Genomic DNA, 18,090 nt, shown 5'->3' on the forward strand with positions numbered 1-18,090 from the left:
GTTTGAAGGGGCTCCAAGAATTTACCACGTTCGAACGCGTGGCTTGGATGCGGTGGTAGGTGGGTACGATCGATTTGAAAGTGTGTCAGACAATGACCTCATGAGTTCATAGTCCTTCCACAAGTCCCGGAGAATGAGAGAAGTCTGCTTCCTCGTCGCGCTCGCGCTGCCCTGTTGGTACGCCGTCGCAACATATGGCTCCACATACCGCACTTCATCGGTCGTAACTTCTTCACTGTATCCTCGTCCTTAAGCTTTATACTTGATATCGAAAGGAAAGATCACTGTGTTGCATTCGGACCTCGTTAAAAGACCTTTCGTAAGAAAATAAGAGAAGGAAATGCGAAGTTGGTTGGGTTACTGCAAGTATTCATGTACCACCAAGTATTTCGATAAAAATGTCTTGATGGAGCATACATCAAGAAACTCAGCGGTACAACATGCTTGGCGTGAGGAATGTTCCATCAGCCGCACTGCGGTAGCCTGCGAAATGCTTCCGTGCATATCAGCGATAACAGTGAGTTAGCGCTAAGAATGTGGCACGTACGAGGTTACATTCCAACTCGAGGCCGTAGGTGACGCTGGCGTCTGCTGCTCCTTGTGCTTCGAAGTTGACAGATATTGTTCGCAGTTCAGAAGGTCTGCAACCGTCACTGAGCATTGAGTAGTTCGATGCGGGAGGACTGAATGCCAATGCGTTAGGGGTTATGGTGGGACGAAGTAAACTGGGCGCACCATGCACCATGATCAAGTGACAAGGAGCCTGTTTTCAAAAGTTTCAGGCAAAAATTGTACATTTGTTATCTTATCTTACATTACATTTAACCGATTATGTCTTTCAGAAGCATGTGAGCCATTTCTTACCAGCATTGCGTTTCAAGACCCTTTTGCTATGATCTCCTGTAAGAGACGTCCGCGCGCGTTCTGTCTTTTTCTCTGTAGATTACAGGAGGGTGGATGCCGAAGATCCCAAACAGCGAACACGCTGTGATGGCACAGGCTCCCTGTGGTTGCATGAGGGGTCGTCAAGATGTAGGGTCCAATCTGCTTGGTAGAAGAGAATAATTTTAGGAGCGAGGAACTCCTGAACAGTCCATCCTCGCATGTCCCAAAAGCCGTTTGCGAGTGCGCCAGATTCCGATGAAGGAACATCTGATAGGCAGTCGATGGCGAGCGCTGAGTAGTGATACTAGATGAACATGGAGTTGACTGGTTCTTGGAGCTCGACATTGTCATACTGGTCGATGCAGCACGTATCGATCCACGCCTAGCGATACCCTGCATCGCGAGCAACTCCGCAGAACTTCTGCAACTTTACAACAATTCCAACCGGATCCAAGTCATATATGTCCTGTCCTGAATATCATGCAGTAGCAGTTCCTTAGTCTCACCTGTGGGATAACATGCCCAATTGAAGTACTTCGCGACCGTTTCTTTGATGGGCTCTATTTGGAGGGGCCCATGCATTACTGATGGAGACAAAAGCTGTCTGTACTCTGTATTCTCCATGAAGCCGTTGATCTGTGCATTTCAATCACATATATGCTCAGTGATGGTGTTGATTAGAAGAAGTGGAGCGTTTTCCAGTTGAGCGTGAATGGCTCGTCGAATAGTATCTTCTACTTTAGATGGACTGACGTATTGCTGGAATAGCTCTGCAAAAAATGTAAGTCATCCTCAAGTCGGCGCTCGAGTTGTTTGGGGCTCACGTCGTATCCGTGGGTCGAATGCATTGTCCAACTTGAAGAGCATTATCTTGAAGGCCTCGAACACATAATCATAGTGTGGTGCTCCGTGAAGAGCTGCACGCTTCAGTTCGTACCCGAGATAAGACGAAGGGTTGAGCTCAATGGCATAAGAACATCATCACAAATGTTAGAACAACGACGAATATCATCCGCACCTTGTTCGTGCCCGAAAGGACCTCCACATAGAGGTTTTGGTTCAACTTCACCTTACTGCGGTGTGCATGGACCAGAGCTGAAGATTCCCATCACAGTCCACTGGCGAGCAGTTCTCCACTGAGAAAAATTGCAATGCAGGAAACCCATGCGGTATGTTCGAGTGGCTGTCCTATCTGCTTGTGTGACTTGGTGTTCCACAAGCGCAGTCTCATCGAACGAGGCAGTGGCAATGAAGGAGCCATCAGAAGAAATGGCAAGTACCAATGCATCAAGGTTGACCGATGAGTTTGGGTCCCATCGACGAGTCTCAAAACTTGAGTGTTTTGTCGTCTGATGCGGAAACAAGTTGCTGGCCATCAATTGCAAGCGACCACACAACGCTCGGAACCCAAATATTGTTGTGAAGCGTCTATGTCGAACAGAAGCTCGGCGTTATCGTGCTTCAAACCGGGCCCAAACGATACTATATGATCCGCCGGATGCTAATTTTAGCCTATCTGGGCCTGGCGCGGTCAGAATCACTAGTCTAAGCGACAAAGATGAATCTATGCCAACGCGAGCATGGCGTGGGTACCTCCAAATGCTTGGTCTCTGCTGCTATGAGAGACACGCCCGTCTGTCAAAACCTCGTCAACGACTCTGAGATAATACTTGCCTGCCCAGAAACCTGCAACTTTAACTTATGCATGCAGGTTTCCGGTTCCGACTGTAATATGTAATTGTCCATGACGTCGCGGCAGTTGCCGCAGCCTGTAGCTATTTGAGTCTACCATGCCGTCCTAATTCCGAGCCTCCCTGAGGCCCTCAGTTGCCAGTGCCTACTCGGAGCTCACTCGCCGTGGCCATGGCCGTAATACACATTGTGAGTAGTAGTTCCTTGGCTGAAGCTTGAAGCTTGAAGCCTGACCGTCCCTGACGGGGACTGGGCCATTATCAGCAAGAAGTTTCATCCTCGTTTATCATCAATTTGTACACGCTAGTCCAAGTCCCGAATCAGGGATTCTGCATCCTGTCTAGTTGCCGTTGAGTCGTCGGGTTCGGCCGTACTAACTCAATCAGAAGACCTCATAAAGGCCCTGTACCATGTGTACAACTTCCTCTCTGGAGTAGCACACGCTCCTGCGGGTTTTCTTTTGGACTTCCCATTGGCTGTCGCCAGCGGGTGTTCACGCTGTCATGGACAATGTGAAGCACTCACGCATTTTATTGCTACACCCACGATCTCCATCAAAAATCATCGAAGCGCTACAACAATCCCCGTCAGGAACCATCCGGCCGATTGATTGGTTTGAGATGCTGTTCCATTGATAGGCAACTAGCAAGCCGGTTGGAACACATGACCCACTTATATATACCTGGAATTTGGATATCTCCCTCCAAACACCTCTGACAGTCCCTCAAATTCTTTCTATCCACGATGGTTGAGTCTCTGGCGCAGATGTATATCACTGGGATCTGGCTCGAGGCGATCTTGTATGGTACGTAGCTGAGGAATTTACATTGTACCGCCAACACAATCGCTTCTCATCCAGGTACCAAGTGCGCTCTGCCATAGCACACGGGGTTGTTTCTGATGGAGGTTGTAGCTGCGTCTTATTCAGCATTTGTCTTTTCATCCTGCTCGGCAACAACGGAGCATCTCGAAAGTGAGTAGAAGCCTAATTCTTTTCAAACAAAAACACAATTATGATATGATGTCTAGAACGCTCCTGTTTTCGAGCGTTGTCCAATTTTCGTTGGCTACAGCACATGTTATCATAAGCTTGCTAGAGTTGATGGCTGCTTTCGCAACTTCAGCCAGCGCTGCTGATAACTACTTCGCTAACCCTGGTGGCAACGAACTGTTTGTCGGTGGCTTCTATGTATATGTCGTCCAATGTCAGTGGCGAAGCATAAGCATCTCCAATGTCGTTTGACTGATACCTATTATTTCTAGACATTCGCTCAAGAACTACTCCTAGTGAGTTTCGGGTCCAGGCTCAATCACAACACAAAGATGAATGTTTGCCTTTCAGATTTGGAGACTATACGTGATCTGGGGTCGCAACTTCAAGATTTGTATCATACCGGTACGCTATATTGGTCGTGTCTACCATTAGTGTAACATTCGTGTTGATAACCTACCATCATTAGTTCATTATCTGGATGCTTCACTGCAGTAAGCTAGATATGTAAGACAAGAGGCTATCAGTGGTAACACTCTGTCAGTTATAGCATCGATCGCCGTTTCTGGCTTTATTCCCGCAACAGCAACGCCTCTCACCTCGCAATGTCCATTCATACGGACTCGCCGGATGGGGTCTCGAGACTGGTGTCAATTTTCTTGCATCAGGCGGCATAGCTTACCGTCTATGGCACGCGGGACGCCGGACGGCTGTTCTCACAGGGCGACCCAACTATAAGGCTAGCTTCTTCATCATTATTGAATGTGGGGCCCTTATCACAACATGTACCACGGTCATGTTCTCCCTCTATGCAGCAAACAAACCGGAGGGACTCGTTGGGGTCGGAGCAGCTACTCAAATTGCGGTGGGTGCAGAGTAGGCTATCCATGGCGTGTCGTTTGATTTTTTCTCTCCATAGACTACCTCGCCGTTACTAATCATCGCGCGGGTTGGATTCGCCATGTCCAAGAGAAAGACGATTTCGGCAGCGACCACCTTTTCTACCCTCCCGAATCCTTTGCAAGTGAATGTTAACAGGGCATCGTATGCATACAAGGATTACCAACTGGATGATATTTCAGCTGGGGGAAGTGAACTGAGGGACACGAAAGCAAGCGAAGACAGGGATTGCAGCTTGAGTCGATCACATATATCGGCAGAAAAGCAGTTTAGACAAAGACATTGATGTTTCTATACTATACAAGTTCAAAATAAACCTGTGTTTGATTGAGATTCAGGTTATCATGCTGTAGTGGTTGAGAACTGGAGTACAATTAATGTTTAATGCGCTGCGAAGTTGTGCACGGTTCCCTTATCGCTAGGCGCAATGCATGCCACCGTTTTCGGGTAGAAAAAACTTCTAAAGCCCCTTAGCGTGTTTCACTGACAATCTCACACCTCTTATTTGGCTAGACGTCAGTGATATATTTCAGTTGCGTCCGTGTCAGGTACAGGTTCGGATCACCAAATACAACTTTGTGATACTTGGGAAGTACTTGAACATGCTTTTCAGAACCAAGAATTACTACTAATCCATCGGAGGATGACAAATACTGGCATCATCAGACATCCCAAGGTGCCTCAAGCCGAGATGTAGTCATAAACGAAAGGGGTAGATAGACTGCGAATTTGCAGGCGAGATGAGGCAAATGAATTCAGGCTTCAAAATCAAGTTACTGGTGCGGGAGCCGAGCAAGATAAATTGTCCATCGATAGGTGCAATGGATGTATAGTTACAACTAAGAATGAAATGAAAAGGTTGTGATTTCAAAGTACAATAAGGGAGCCATTAGTCCAGCTAAGGCTCGAGAAGAACATCGACTTCATGATCATTGTTTCCCACTTCCAACCTCAGAGCGTCGGTCTTTCGTTTGACAGCCGCGCGCAAACAGCCTTCGAGGGAATGGAGGCACCAAGTGGCTCGTTGGGTGTTTTTAAACAGCCGGTAGATGATCCCTGTGCCGACGAGAGAGGGGTTACAGCCTCGATAGTGCTTTGACGAGCCGCTCGTGGTTTCCTGACGATTATCAACTCCTTGATGCCCAATTGGACACGTGGATCGATTCCTCTGGTCCGTAGCACCATATTATGCTCTATGGAATAATCCAAGAGCGCACTGATACGAGCTATACAAATGGTGAAAAGGAAATCAAACGCAATAACAACCAATGCTTACTGTTCAAGTAAGCAGGGAACGCCGACCTCCGGCGCCTGATCAAGACAAGCATTTTAAAAAATGCCGCTTTGTACGGCCACATGTTCCTCTGGACAAATCACGAGCAGGGTCGCGCCAATATTACTTGAATTCATAGTGGCGTATGCAATCTTAATCACCAAGGGCATCAGTGGAAGAGCCTGCTAGAATTGAAATCATATTTACCTCCGTAAGAGAGATGATCTGCACGGAAATATTATCGTCAGTTGACTATAAGAGATGAGTAATGACAGAGACAGTACCTTACGGCCGTAGTGGCGAATTTGGCGGTCTTCCGCATCACTAAACTTCATCATCTCACTCATTGCTTCCAGAAAACGGTCCAGAGACTCGAGACGATTAGCCAGTCTTCTAAAGACTCCCCAACGATAGAGATTAGGGACGTTGTTAGGCATGAGGAATAACAGTAGAAAGTAGGTGAGTATATGGAGAGATGTAAGATGATGGAGAGAAGAGAGACACTGCCAACACGAAATATATAGTGCTCGGATGCCTGGGTCCACATATTTCAGAAGCGCTTGCCACAGGCCATGTAAGTACATCAAAAGAACAAATACAAATATCACCCATAGCTGCGGTGCATTCCGTGGACTCTGCCAGGGGAACCTCTTTGTGGCATCATTGTCCTTCGTTCTGGCACATTTAATTCACTCCGGAGTCCTAGCACCACGAGTCACAGTTCCTAAAATGGGAAACACAACATGTGGAAGGTGTGGACGGCGAGATATTGATTGCGAGCCATAAGATGCGTAAACCAGAGATGTAATAATGATCCACCTGTTTGAAGGGGCTCCAAGAATTTGCCACGTTCGAACGCGTGACTTGGATGGGGGTGTAGGTGGGTACGATTGATTTGAAAGTGTGTCAGACAATGACCTCATGAGTTCATAGTCCTTCCACAAGTTCCGGAGAATTAGGGAAGTCTGCTTCCTTGTCGCGCTCGCGTTGCCCGGTTGGTACGCCGTCTTCGTAACATATGACTCCTCGAACCGCACTTCATCGGTCGTAACTTCTTCGCTGTATCCTCGTCCTTAAGCTTTGTACTTGATATCGAAAGGAAAGATCACTGCGTTGCATTCGGACGTGATAAGGAGATCTTTCGTAAGAAACTCACAGAAGGAAATGCAAAGTTGATTGGGTTACTGCAAGCATTTCATGATCGTTTTTCGATAAACGTGTTGTCTTTATGGAGGCTTGAGCATACATCAAGAAGTTCAGCGGCACAGCATGCTTGGCGTGAGCAATGTTCCGGCCGCACCGCAGTAACCTGCGACAGGCTTTTGTGCTTATCAGCGATGACAGTGGGTCAGCGCTAAGGATGTGGCACGTACGAGTTTACATCTCAACTTGAGGCCGCACGTGAGAGTTGTCGTCTGTTGTTCCTCGTGCTTCGAAGTTGACAGGTATTGTTCGCAGTTCAGAAGGTCTGCGACCGTCACTGAGCATTAAGTAGTTCGATACGGGAGGACTGAATGTCAATGCGTTAGGGGTCATGGTGGGACGAAGTAAACTGGGCGCACCATGCATCATGGTCAAGTGACAAGGAACCTGTTTTCGAAAGTCTCGCGCAAAAATTGTACATTTGTTATCTTATCTTAGATTACATTTAATTGATTCTGCCTTTCGCTTGGAGGGGCCCATGCATTACTGGAGACAAAAGCTCTTCGTACTCTGTACTCTCCGTGAAGCCGTTGATATGTGCATTTCGATCACATATATTCCCAGTGATGGTGTTGATTAGACGAAGTGGAGCGTTTTCCAGTTGAGCGTGAATGGCTCGTCGAATAGTATCTTCTACTTCAGATGGACTGACGTATTGCTGGCGTAGCTCTGCGAGGAATGTAAGTCATCTTCAAGTCGGCGCCCGAGTTGTTTGTGGCTTAAGTCGTATCCGTGGGCAGAGTGCATTGTCCAACTTGAAGAGCATTATCTTGAAGGCCTCGAACGCATCATCATGTGTTGTCCTCCATGAAGAGCTGCATGGTTCAGTTCGTACCAGAAATAAGACGAAGGGTCGAGCTCAATGCCCTACGAACATCATGACAAATATTAAAACAACGACGGATATCGTCCTCACCTTGTCTGCGTCCTCAGGGCCTCCACATAGAGGTTTTGGCCCAATTTCACATTCCTGCGCTACACAAAGTAGAAATCATATGAGGAATCCATACCGAATGCTGCAGAAAGCGTGTTCTTGATGTGGACCAGAGCTAAAGATTCCCATCATAGTCTCCACTCGCGAGCAGTTCTCCACTGAGAGAAATTGCAACGCAGAAACCCCATGTGGTATGTTCGAGTGGCTGTCCTATCTGCTTGTGTAACTTGGTGCTGCACAGGCGCACAGTCTCATTGAACGAGGCAGTGGCAATAAAGGAGTCATCAGAAGAAACGGCAAGTGACTTGATGTAGGAAGTGTGACCAATGCAAGGTTGACCGATCTAGGTCCCATCGACGAGCCTCAAAACTTGACTGTTTTGTCGTCTGATGCGGAAACAAGTTGCTAACCGTCGGGTGACCACACAACGCTTGGAACCAAATATTGTTGTGAGCGTCGAAGTCGAACAGAAGCTCGGCGTTACCGGTGCTCCAAACCCGAACACATCCGCCGGATGCTAATTTTAGCCCATCTGGGCTGAAGGCAACACAAAACACCCTTCCCATCTACACCTTGGAGTGTTGAGAGGACAGCGCCAGTCTCCGCGTCCCATATAATAACTCTTCTATCATATGACCCGCTTTCGAGTCTCTTGCCATCAGGAGATAAGCACACCGACGAAATCCGCCCTACATGCTTCACCAGCGGTTTGAATCCGTCTACTTGCTATCGATGTTCCAGATGATGATGGCTCCATCATCTCCATCACTGGAAATTCGCATATCGTCTGGAGATACAGCAACTGAAAATTCACAGTCACTATCCCTCGAATGGCTCTTCCACCGATGCTCTTTTCTCCACGTCCCAGATCCGCAGGGTTTTATTCTCTGAAACAGTGGCGATCCGTCCAATCGACCATCTTTGAAGAATGCAACTGCCGACACTTTCTTCGTACGAGTACTGAAGTGGATGTAAGCACAGATTCACCTCTCATCTAGCCAGGATTGACGAAGCTACCAGCTACGATTGGTGTACGTGTCTGCACGCGTGAGTTAGATGAGCCGTACTTCTAGCTTGACATCGGTTGCACTGACAATGTAAGGTGCAAAAAGCTTGAACAGTGGTTTCAGTCTTTGGGTTGGGTAGTTGCCGGGCTAAAACAGTATTGCTTACAGGACTTCCACGACCTCCCACTTGAGCGCGGACAGTCGAGCACCAATTATTGGTACTTGAGCTCCTCTGAGAGATAAATCCCGAGTGATTCAGTGGATGAGGCGTATCTCTATCTTGCCGTTGTTGCACTCGAGGTGCTTAGTTGACGTTGCGTTGAGGTGCAGAAGGATTCAAAGAATGGTTGAAAGATACCAAGTCGACTCGTACTCAAAGTCTCAAACAGATGACGATGTCATACAACGACTCGAGTAAATGACTTTGTTAGAGTAGACAACAACCGTAAGAGAGGGATATGCGAAAGCAAGATGATTACACCACGAAATTATCATAACTGAAAGCAGGATTGTCACGCCGGTTCTATTCAGTGTCCAGCGAACAGTTTGGCATATGGTGAATAAAGCTACAACTTGTGATCGGATGAACAAGATACCTTACCCAACGTTGTACTTGTAGTACCTAGTTAGTGTGGCTCGGTGTCATGTCCGATGTTGTTTCAATGCTGCAACAATTTGGGGATAGTTTTTTATTGAATAAAAAATAGCATCATCATTCTCTGTATAAGAAGCACCCATGTACCGGATAGTGCGTGTTGAGGACGACTATTGAGGCTGCTGCAAGACATTTTGCAACACTGGGCCACAGTAAGTAGAGCAAATGATATTGTGCGGTTAAGGAACTGATCTACACAACATTATTGCATAGCAGTGAATTATTGACATATACACAGAGTCCTTCTTTTGTGGGTATTACGGTTCACGGACCCGAGTGAATTCTTGAACATGGCGATGACAGAACTTTAATACCGTCCCGTCATTTCATGTGTGACGGGCTTGGCCGACGCTTCAAGATACTTCGTTGGCCAGTAGATGATGTATGTGCAAATACCAATCAACAGTGGCTGGGAGTCGAGGAGATAGAAGTAGACTTGTCAGGCGAGGGTCAGACCAAGCGCCCCAATTTTAGTATTTCCTAATGCTCACTTTCATGGGTGACGAGATAGCCGCCGTTACCTTGAGCAACTTCGATGACACGATAGATACAGCGAATCTGTATCGCGCAATATCAATGAAGATGTACGATGAAGTGTGGACGAAAGGCGTACAATGTAGGCTGATGAAGAAAACATCAATATCCAAAGAATTGGCCCCCATGGCTCCTGGCGGAGTTGAAAACCGTCTCGAAGGATACCATGCCATGCATGCACAACTAGGACCATGAAGAACCCAAATGAGAGTGTCTGAATGACTAATCCGGTGAGCAGTACGTTTGCGCCTGGCTTTTCAGTTGTCACTTTTGTCGACACTTCCAGACCGCCACCTACACCCTGCACAACGTCGTGATTAATCTTCCGTGCGAAGGAGACAAACAATTAAACTTCAAACCTGTACGAAGAACGCCGTGATATCGCTGATAACGAAGTACCGGACAACTTTCTCTGGATTTATCCAAGAGTAGTGTCTGTCCACGCAGTTCACGATAAAACGCCCGTAAATGATGTAATTGAAGGCGAGGTACGCAGCAGGTGGTAACAGGGTGAGGAGTTGTTGGACCATGAAAATCGGGAGAGAACTTGGGTTCATCGCCATGAGTATGCGCATAAAAAAGCCGACGGACATGACTGTTTTGACAGTCAACACATTTCGAAGTGGGTGGTGAGAACTTACAGGTTGAGGCTATAGGGAGACAAAGTCCCCACCCTGCCTTGTTCATGAATAAGCGCATGAACAGGCAAAGGCTGGCGAATGAGGTACAAGCCGCCCACCACAGCTGCCGCAGCTTTATTTGGGTCGTATTCTGGATGAAATGGATTAGACCCAACCCGAAAGATGATCTTTTGTGGACTGACTAAATACTGCGGAGACTAGTGTCGGCCTTTCGACGCTGGTTGTGCTGTTGCCGCTCGCTATTATATTTAAATGTCGAGTTCAACAGATATTGACAGATCACTGACCTGCCCTCACCGCGCTGACGAGGAAGGTGACAATGATCAGAATGTTCGCAGATTGCATGCTCCTTATGACTGAAGGCTTGGGTGTAAAAGGTGATATCGAGATGCGGCAACTCTCGGGTTTATATATACCCCAAATGCGATCCAGCATCAATACACCTTCCCAAAGAAGCGAAGATAGCTGCAAGCTTCATGACCACAACCTGTGAAAGATAGTGTGTTCCAGCAGTAAGTAGTACTCACTGAATGTCGTCCCAAAGGGCCCTAGGAGTGTTGTGCATGACACAATGATGGAAGCCGACACAATGCGTCTCCCAGAGATAGGGCACAGCTGGCTGGTAACGTACCACCGGATGACATCCGACGGGAAAAGCAAATTATTATTTGTCAAGTACCACACTTGGACGTGCTCACTAGAACACTGAGATGGAATACTCTCAATATGCACACGCGATTGATGCATAACTATAAGAGAATCGGCAATCGATCCTGTGCCGCACCGAGGGAGAGTACAGCTCTCGTCAAGTTTAGTTCAAATTACACGATGTGATGAAAAGGCAGTTCAGTAACACAACAGGACCTACTGCGTAACCAACCGTATCGCAAGTGGCTGTCGGTCCTTTACCTTCACTTCTACAAATGCCAAAAGATTCAGCTTGGCATCCCTACCGTCGGAGTCGCACGACAGCATTACACGTATGCCGCGATGTCAATGACCTAACTGGTAAATGAAGATCATGTTGATTCGCTGAGCACATGGCTTGCCCAATTGGTAGGCCTCTTCAAGCTGGACAGTGAAAACAAAGTTCCAAATTTTGAAATGGAGAAGATGCAAATGATATAGTATCCGACACCGTAAGCTATTTGTCGAATTCAGTTCCGATTCCCAAACATCGAGGTGGCCTAGAAAACCAGATATTTAATATCTTGAATTTTGAACTATGCATGCCATGGTGGTCGTCGATCATCGATGATTGATGATCTTGACTTACAGCACATACAACGTGGCGAAAGATGGCGATTGCTTCAATTCTCGAGGATTATTCAGAAGCCGCGTATCGATGCTGGTCCATAAGCGGACATGGAGCTTGCATGACAATATCGATATCATATGTCAACGGCTTCTCCTATTGCAACAACTTGAGCTGACTTGAGTACTACGGAACAGAGGGGCACAGTTAGGATCAGGAAGTACACCGAGTGCTAACAGTACGTGACTTTACTTGATGCCACATGCGAGTCAAGGTTGCTGCTGGTTGGAGGGTCGAAGAGCAGCTAGAGCAAACATCCTGGAGTCTGTGGTAGTCCTCCAAATTTCGTTATCACACCTCTGCTCTGAATCGATGTGCTAGCGGTAGGTCGCCTCTCAGCGCGTGTCAGTACTGATGGTAATACTCGGGATGTTTGAGAGTTCGAGGCGTCGAACGACTCGAACCAAACAAGAGGGTGCCGGGCATCGCAGTGGTCCCACACATTTACAAATTTGAAGTTTCCATATCCATGGTTAAAGTTCGCCGAACGAGTGGTAGCTTGTAGTGGTTGATGGGTCTGAGGGCAGGTGAGATGGTTTTGGGGACAAGACACCTTTGCAAAGAAGATTGTGCTTAGTAGGACAGACGGACTACTACCCGGACTGCCGGATGGACGGACGGACCGCTGAACTTTCGAGAATTCCGGTTTCTTCCAAAATGGGAGCCGTCCAATCTGGATTCTGCGGCACTCCGGAGTGGCCCGGTAGTAGTACTAGATTGATACGGGTTTGCAAATCAAAGCGCTTCTGGTGTATTAATGGTCGTCTGTTTCCTGAATACCCGGATCATGGATGGGCACCATTAATCCGAATCCGTTCTTCGAACCATCATTTATCTCATACCTATACCAGGTTATTTAGTACTAATCTTCATGCTCCGCCAAGTACCGATGATATTCCGAACTCTGCCACATCACATATGCTTTCGATCTGTCCTTTTTGTAATACACCATCCTTATTGCGTACACCGTGAACTTACTGTTTTAGTTGTGTGTATCCTAACAATTGTCGTCATTTGCCGTGCTGTAGTACACTGTTCCCTCATCGCTTGGCGCACTGAGATACTCACTAGTACCACAATGGGCATTGGATACGAGGCATGGACTTGTTTTCAATACTGCTGTTCTTGCTGTCCACATAGTCGAAAGGTGACACCACGCCACCGTTTCCGAGTAGGTGAAAACCCTGAGCGGCTGAGCCTTTCATGTCCCACTGACAATCTCAGCACACCTTTTATTTATCTAAACATCAGTGAAACCTTTCAGTTGCGTGCGCGTCAGGTACAGGTTCGGATCACGAATACAACTTTGGGATACTTAAGAAGTACTTAGGCGTGGTTTTCAGCGTCGGGAATTAATCCATTGGAGAAGGATAAATACCATCATCCATGAGAAGAGGACATCCCAAGCCGTCTCAAGCCGAAATATAGCCATAAACGAAATGGGTAGATAGATTGCGAATATGCAGGCGAGATGAAGCAAATGACTCCAGACTTCAAGGTCAAGTTACTAGTGCGGCAGCCGAGCATAGACTGTCCGTCAATAGTGGCATGGACAATGGATGTATAATTACAAATAAGTATGAAACTTGGAAGAACAGCCATATAACGAATGGGTATGACATTCTGTTCACTACATATAATACAGGGTACGCAGATAGATTGCTTATTCAAGTGACAAAAAGGTTATGATTTCAAGTACAATACGGTAGCCATTAGTCCAGCTAAGGCTTGAGAAGACCATCAACTTCGTTTCCTAGTTCCAACCTCAAAGCGTCGGGCTTTCGTTCGACAGCCGCGCGCAAACAGCCTTCGAGGGAATGGAGGCACCAAGTGGCTCGTTGGGTGTTTTTGAAGACCCGGTAGATGATCCCCGTGCAGACGAGACAGGGGTTGCTGTCTCGATGGTACTTTGACGAGCCGCTCGTGGTTTTCTGATGATTATCAACTCCTTGATGCCCAATTGAACACGTGGATCGATTCCTCTGGTCCGTAGCACCATATTATGCTCTATGGAATAATCCAAGAGCGCACTGATACGAGCTATACAAATGGTGAAAAGGAAATCAAACGCGATAACAACCAATGCTTACTGTTCAAGTAAGCAGGGAACGCCGACCTCCGGCGCCTGATCAAGACAAGCATTTTAAAAAATGCCGCTTTGTACGGCACATGTTCCTCTGGACAAATCACGAGCAGGGTCGCGCCAATATTACTTGAATTCATAGTGGCGTATGCAATCTTCGTTACCGAGGGCATCAGTGGAAGAGCCTGCTAGAATTGAAATCATATTTACCTCCGTAAGAGAGATGATCTGCAACGGAAATATTATCGTCAGTTGACTATAAGAGATGAGTAATAACAGAGACAGTACCTTACGGCCGTAGTGGCGAATTTGGCGGTCTTCCGCATCACTAAACTTCATCATCTCACTCATGGCTTCCAGAAAACGGTCCAGAGACTCGAGACGATTAGCCAGTCTTCTAAAGACCCCCCAACGATAGAGATTAGGGACGTTGTTAGGCATGATGATTGACAGTAGAAGATAGGTGAGTATATGGAGAGATGCAAAGTGATGGAGAGAAGAGAGACACTGCCGACACGAAATATATAGTGCTCGGATGCCTGGGTCCACATATTTCAGAAGCGCTTGCCACAGGCCTATGTAAGTACATCAAAAGAACAAATATAAATTTCGCCACATAGCTGCGGTGCATTCCGTGGACTCTGCCAGTGGAACCTCTTTGTGGCATCATTGTCCTTCGTTCGGGCACATTTACTTTACTCCGGAGTCCCAGCATCATGAGTTACAGTTCCGAAAATGGGAAACACAAAATGTGGAGGGTGTGGACGGCGAGATATTGATTGCGAGCCATAAGATGCGTAAACCACAGATGTAATAAAGATCCACCTGCTTGAAGGGGCTCCAAGAATTTACCACGTTCGAACGTGTGGCTTGGATGCGGTGGTAGGTGGGTACGATCGATTTGAAAGTGTTTCGGACAATGACCTCATGAGTTCATAGTCCTTCCACAAGTTCCGGAGAATTAGGGAAGTTTGCTTCCTCGGCGCGCTCGCGTTGCCCTGTTGGTACGCCTTCGCAACATATGACTCCACGAACCGCACTTCATTTGTCATAACTTCTTCAGTGCATCCTCGTCCTTAAGCTTTATACTTGATATCGAAAGGAAAGATCACTGTGTTGCATTCGGACGTCATAAGGAGATCCTTTGTAAGAAACTCACAGGAGGAAATGCGAAGTTGATTGGGTTACTGCAAGCATTTCATGTATCACCAAGCTTTTCGATAAACGTATTGTCTTGATGGAGGCTCGAGCATACATCAAGGAGTTCAGCGGCACAGCATGCTTGGCGTGAGCAATGTTCCGGCCGCACTGCAGTTATCTGCGCCAGGCTTTTGTGATTATCAACGATGACAGTGGGTCAGCGCTAAGAATGTGGCACATACGAGTTTACATCCCAATAGGATTCAGCTTGCAGCCAACACTGGTGTCCCATATTCGATGAAGTTGCTCTATGTGATGGCTGGCGTCCGGAGATTCTTGCATAATTTGTTAGACTTGTATAAAACAGAATATCGTCGGCATCGAACCGACTTCAAGGTGTGACTTCTGAAGGTGAGTCAGCCGAACTCATCTCGGAGCAATGAAACTGTACCCATCTTTGGCCACATCCGTCGTGTACTGTGTAGTCGGAATCACGAATACAATCAAAGCATTGGGAAGTTGAAACGTAGCTCAATGTTATCTTTCAGGCACCCAATTTTGTGAACGAGCAATACGATGTTGTTCATGCGCCATGATGCATCATGTCCTGACGAAGGCATGAAAGGGGGATGTCAACCGTATCTTTGAAACGAGTGTATTTATATGGACAGAATGCTCAACAGCCCAGTCCAATATTTTCTTGAACCTCCTCCATTGATGATGGGCATTGAAGTTAGGGTAGGGAATGTCAATGTCCTCGGCAACGACTATTGTGAGTTGGCATCATCGGATATCCACATCCATTCTCGCTGCGAGGTGTTACTGGTACGATATCGCTGATCGACGTTTATTCAAGCATGATTCAAGCATGTCGAGTATGATGGTTTAAACCAGAGACTTATGAGGTGAGTATATGCCTCTGTCACGGATGAATATTGGTGCTTGGCAAGGAGATGAAAAGTGCTGAAAGGGGAGTAGAGAAGAGAACCGGGGCTTCAAGTCGGAAGGCATCAAGCGCACCTGGAAAAGTATGAGTAAGGCGCCAACCACGATATTCTGACATGCGTACTTTAGTCAGATCGCACTGGCTCTATCGTGTGTCCGAGTAAAGCAGAAGAAGAAGTTAGAGGGAATCGTGAAACCCTAGATAGTTGATAATCTATTAGATCAGCGTGAACGCCTGGCCACCTTCATCCACCTGGGCCGCAGGGAAAGAGTGCCGAATCGTACGTGAAGGGTAGAAGCATGATGTCGATGTCCTGGAGACCAATAGTCAACTGATTAGGCACCGTTCATCTGATTGAACCAACCCATCGCTGACCACTGTAGATAGTCATGTCGTCGACAACAATTGTCTGTGTTCAAGTATGATCTAAGGATATGGAGCATGATGGTTTTAAAAAAACTTACGGCTCATGTATTTACCTCTATCATGGATGCGCATGTCAAGGAGATGTGATGTGCTGAGAGGAGAACAAAGCGCACCCGACAAAGTACCACCAAGGTACCAGTTGTGTGAGCACAGAAAACATGTGCAATCATCCATGTGGGTCGGACTTGTGAACCAGGAAAATAAAAGTAGTGTGCCTGATCTCAGGCAGCCGATAGCCCCAAGAATTTCACAATAGCCAATTCCATTCATGATCTATAATCTATCTGAGCACAACGAAGAAGGATAAATGACTGATGAATGGAGGCCCAGATAGGCTCGACTATGCTTTACAGGACAGTGACGTCTGCAATCCGGACTTGACTTCGGCGAATGGGGAAAATCATGTTTGTGAAAACGAATAAAATCTGAGGGGAATAACGGATGGGAGCGAGGAGCGAGACAGGAGTAGGAAATATTGAATTAACAGGCAACGATTCGTGATGCCAGTGAGTGGAAGCCGAGATAGTTGCTAAGGTAATGAGTCTGCTTCCTGGTCATCGTCATATTACCCATCTAGGCTGTCCGTATGAATAGAGTGCGAGGTGCTTGGTCGCGGGGAGTCAGAGCATATCCTGGATCAGGAAAGTTCACGGAAGATGCTTACCTTGTGTTGATGAGGTAAAACATAGATACAATCTCGCGACAAGAAATAGCACATGTGAACGATGAACGCAAAGTGTGGCAGTGAAGGCGACACTGTGGGACCATCGTCCCAAGTAAACTCGTTTTGCGCAGGGAGCACTAGTAATTACGTGAAAAAGGGCAGAGAGTGGGTGCGAGTGCATGCGATGGCGATGGTAGTGACCTAGTGACCAGGGTACCGGTTAGAGAACGTTCTGGATATTGGAAGATGTGAACTTTGACGGGTAGCGTTATATACAGCTTGTGGAAGAATGTGGACGGAGAGTGATTGTATCTATGTATGGTGGGAAGTCTTTGAGGCAAGACTGTATCTGCGTCCAAATCAGGGCAGCTTGAACTATGAACAGGTAGCTTAGGCTTCTGGGCCAGATCCGACAGGGCTTTGCGAAGTAAGTTCTGAAAAACACGTGAGCCAACAACGCTGAATTAATCGCAGTAGAGCCCACCAAAGAATGTAATAGGTGAGTGAATTCCAATTTGAGGATACCATGAAACCTCCACCAACGTTGTCCGGATACTTGACCTTGGGAGGAGAAACCGCTTCACCGGCTTTGTGCATCTCCTCAAATGTCATTCGAGTTGGTGGAATCGGGGTCACGGCTTCATGGAGATGAATACCTAGTACCAGCGTGGCACGATCGAACGACTTGTCCCAAGCGGCATCAATTTCTGGTGAAGGATGGTCGTCTACGTTTGTAGTCTCGTACTTGCAGCACTATACTCATAACTAGTTCGGTGGAACAGGTTACAGCTTATAATAGTT

At 47.0% G+C, this 18,090-nt stretch overlaps 6 protein-coding genes across 6 annotated transcripts; 1 reads left to right on the top strand and 5 right to left on the bottom strand.

Moving 5' to 3' along the window:
* Positions 1 to 427: 427 nt before the first annotated feature.
* Positions 428 to 745, bottom strand: DFJ58DRAFT_734097 (uncharacterized protein; the record flags this gene model as incomplete). Its single annotated transcript, XM_041386416.1, has 2 exons — positions 428 to 493; positions 548 to 745. The coding sequence occupies 2 exons, from the start codon at positions 743 to 745 to the stop codon at positions 428 to 430; spliced, it is 264 nt and encodes an 87-aa protein (XP_041237846.1).
* A 2,576-nt stretch (positions 746 to 3,321) lies between these two features.
* Positions 3,322 to 4,754, top strand: DFJ58DRAFT_846273 (uncharacterized protein; the record flags this gene model as incomplete). The annotated part of the gene is made up of 8 exons (XM_041393284.1): positions 3,322 to 3,382; positions 3,437 to 3,443; positions 3,506 to 3,550; positions 3,607 to 3,766; positions 3,841 to 3,864; positions 3,920 to 3,973; positions 4,155 to 4,433; positions 4,488 to 4,754. The coding sequence occupies 8 exons, from the start codon at positions 3,322 to 3,324 to the stop codon at positions 4,752 to 4,754; spliced, it is 897 nt and encodes a 298-aa protein (XP_041237847.1).
* A 665-nt stretch (positions 4,755 to 5,419) lies between these two features.
* On the bottom strand, positions 5,420 to 6,178 carry DFJ58DRAFT_734100 (uncharacterized protein; the record flags this gene model as incomplete). Its single annotated transcript, XM_041386417.1, has 4 exons — positions 5,420 to 5,694; positions 5,745 to 5,832; positions 5,949 to 5,966; positions 6,026 to 6,178. The coding sequence occupies 4 exons, from the start codon at positions 6,176 to 6,178 to the stop codon at positions 5,420 to 5,422; spliced, it is 534 nt and encodes a 177-aa protein (XP_041237848.1).
* Positions 6,179 to 9,847: 3,669 nt separating this feature from the next.
* Positions 9,848 to 11,060, bottom strand: DFJ58DRAFT_718803 (RTA1 like protein-domain-containing protein; the record flags this gene model as incomplete). The annotated part of the gene is made up of 7 exons (XM_041384531.1): positions 9,848 to 9,975; positions 10,032 to 10,098; positions 10,154 to 10,375; positions 10,434 to 10,669; positions 10,716 to 10,818; positions 10,905 to 10,954; positions 11,003 to 11,060. The coding sequence occupies 7 exons, from the start codon at positions 11,058 to 11,060 to the stop codon at positions 9,848 to 9,850; spliced, it is 864 nt and encodes a 287-aa protein (XP_041237849.1).
* A 2,735-nt stretch (positions 11,061 to 13,795) lies between these two features.
* On the bottom strand, positions 13,796 to 14,554 carry DFJ58DRAFT_734102 (uncharacterized protein; the record flags this gene model as incomplete). Its single annotated transcript, XM_041386418.1, has 4 exons — positions 13,796 to 14,070; positions 14,121 to 14,268; positions 14,324 to 14,341; positions 14,402 to 14,554. The coding sequence occupies 4 exons, from the start codon at positions 14,552 to 14,554 to the stop codon at positions 13,796 to 13,798; spliced, it is 594 nt and encodes a 197-aa protein (XP_041237850.1).
* A 2,738-nt stretch (positions 14,555 to 17,292) lies between these two features.
* Positions 17,293 to 18,042, bottom strand: DFJ58DRAFT_814877 (uncharacterized protein; the record flags this gene model as incomplete). Its single annotated transcript, XM_041391675.1, has 2 exons — positions 17,293 to 17,748; positions 17,774 to 18,042. Coding segments are annotated over 2 exons (591 nt in total), but the record flags the coding sequence as incomplete, so codon positions are not given.
* Between the last annotated feature and the right edge of the window lie 48 nt (positions 18,043 to 18,090).

This window comes from Suillus subalutaceus (genome assembly GCF_016647625.1).
Source record: "Suillus subalutaceus strain FC151 chromosome Unknown DFJ58scaffold_166, whole genome shotgun sequence".
Lineage (NCBI taxonomy): Eukaryota > Fungi > Basidiomycota > Agaricomycetes > Boletales > Suillaceae > Suillus > Suillus subalutaceus.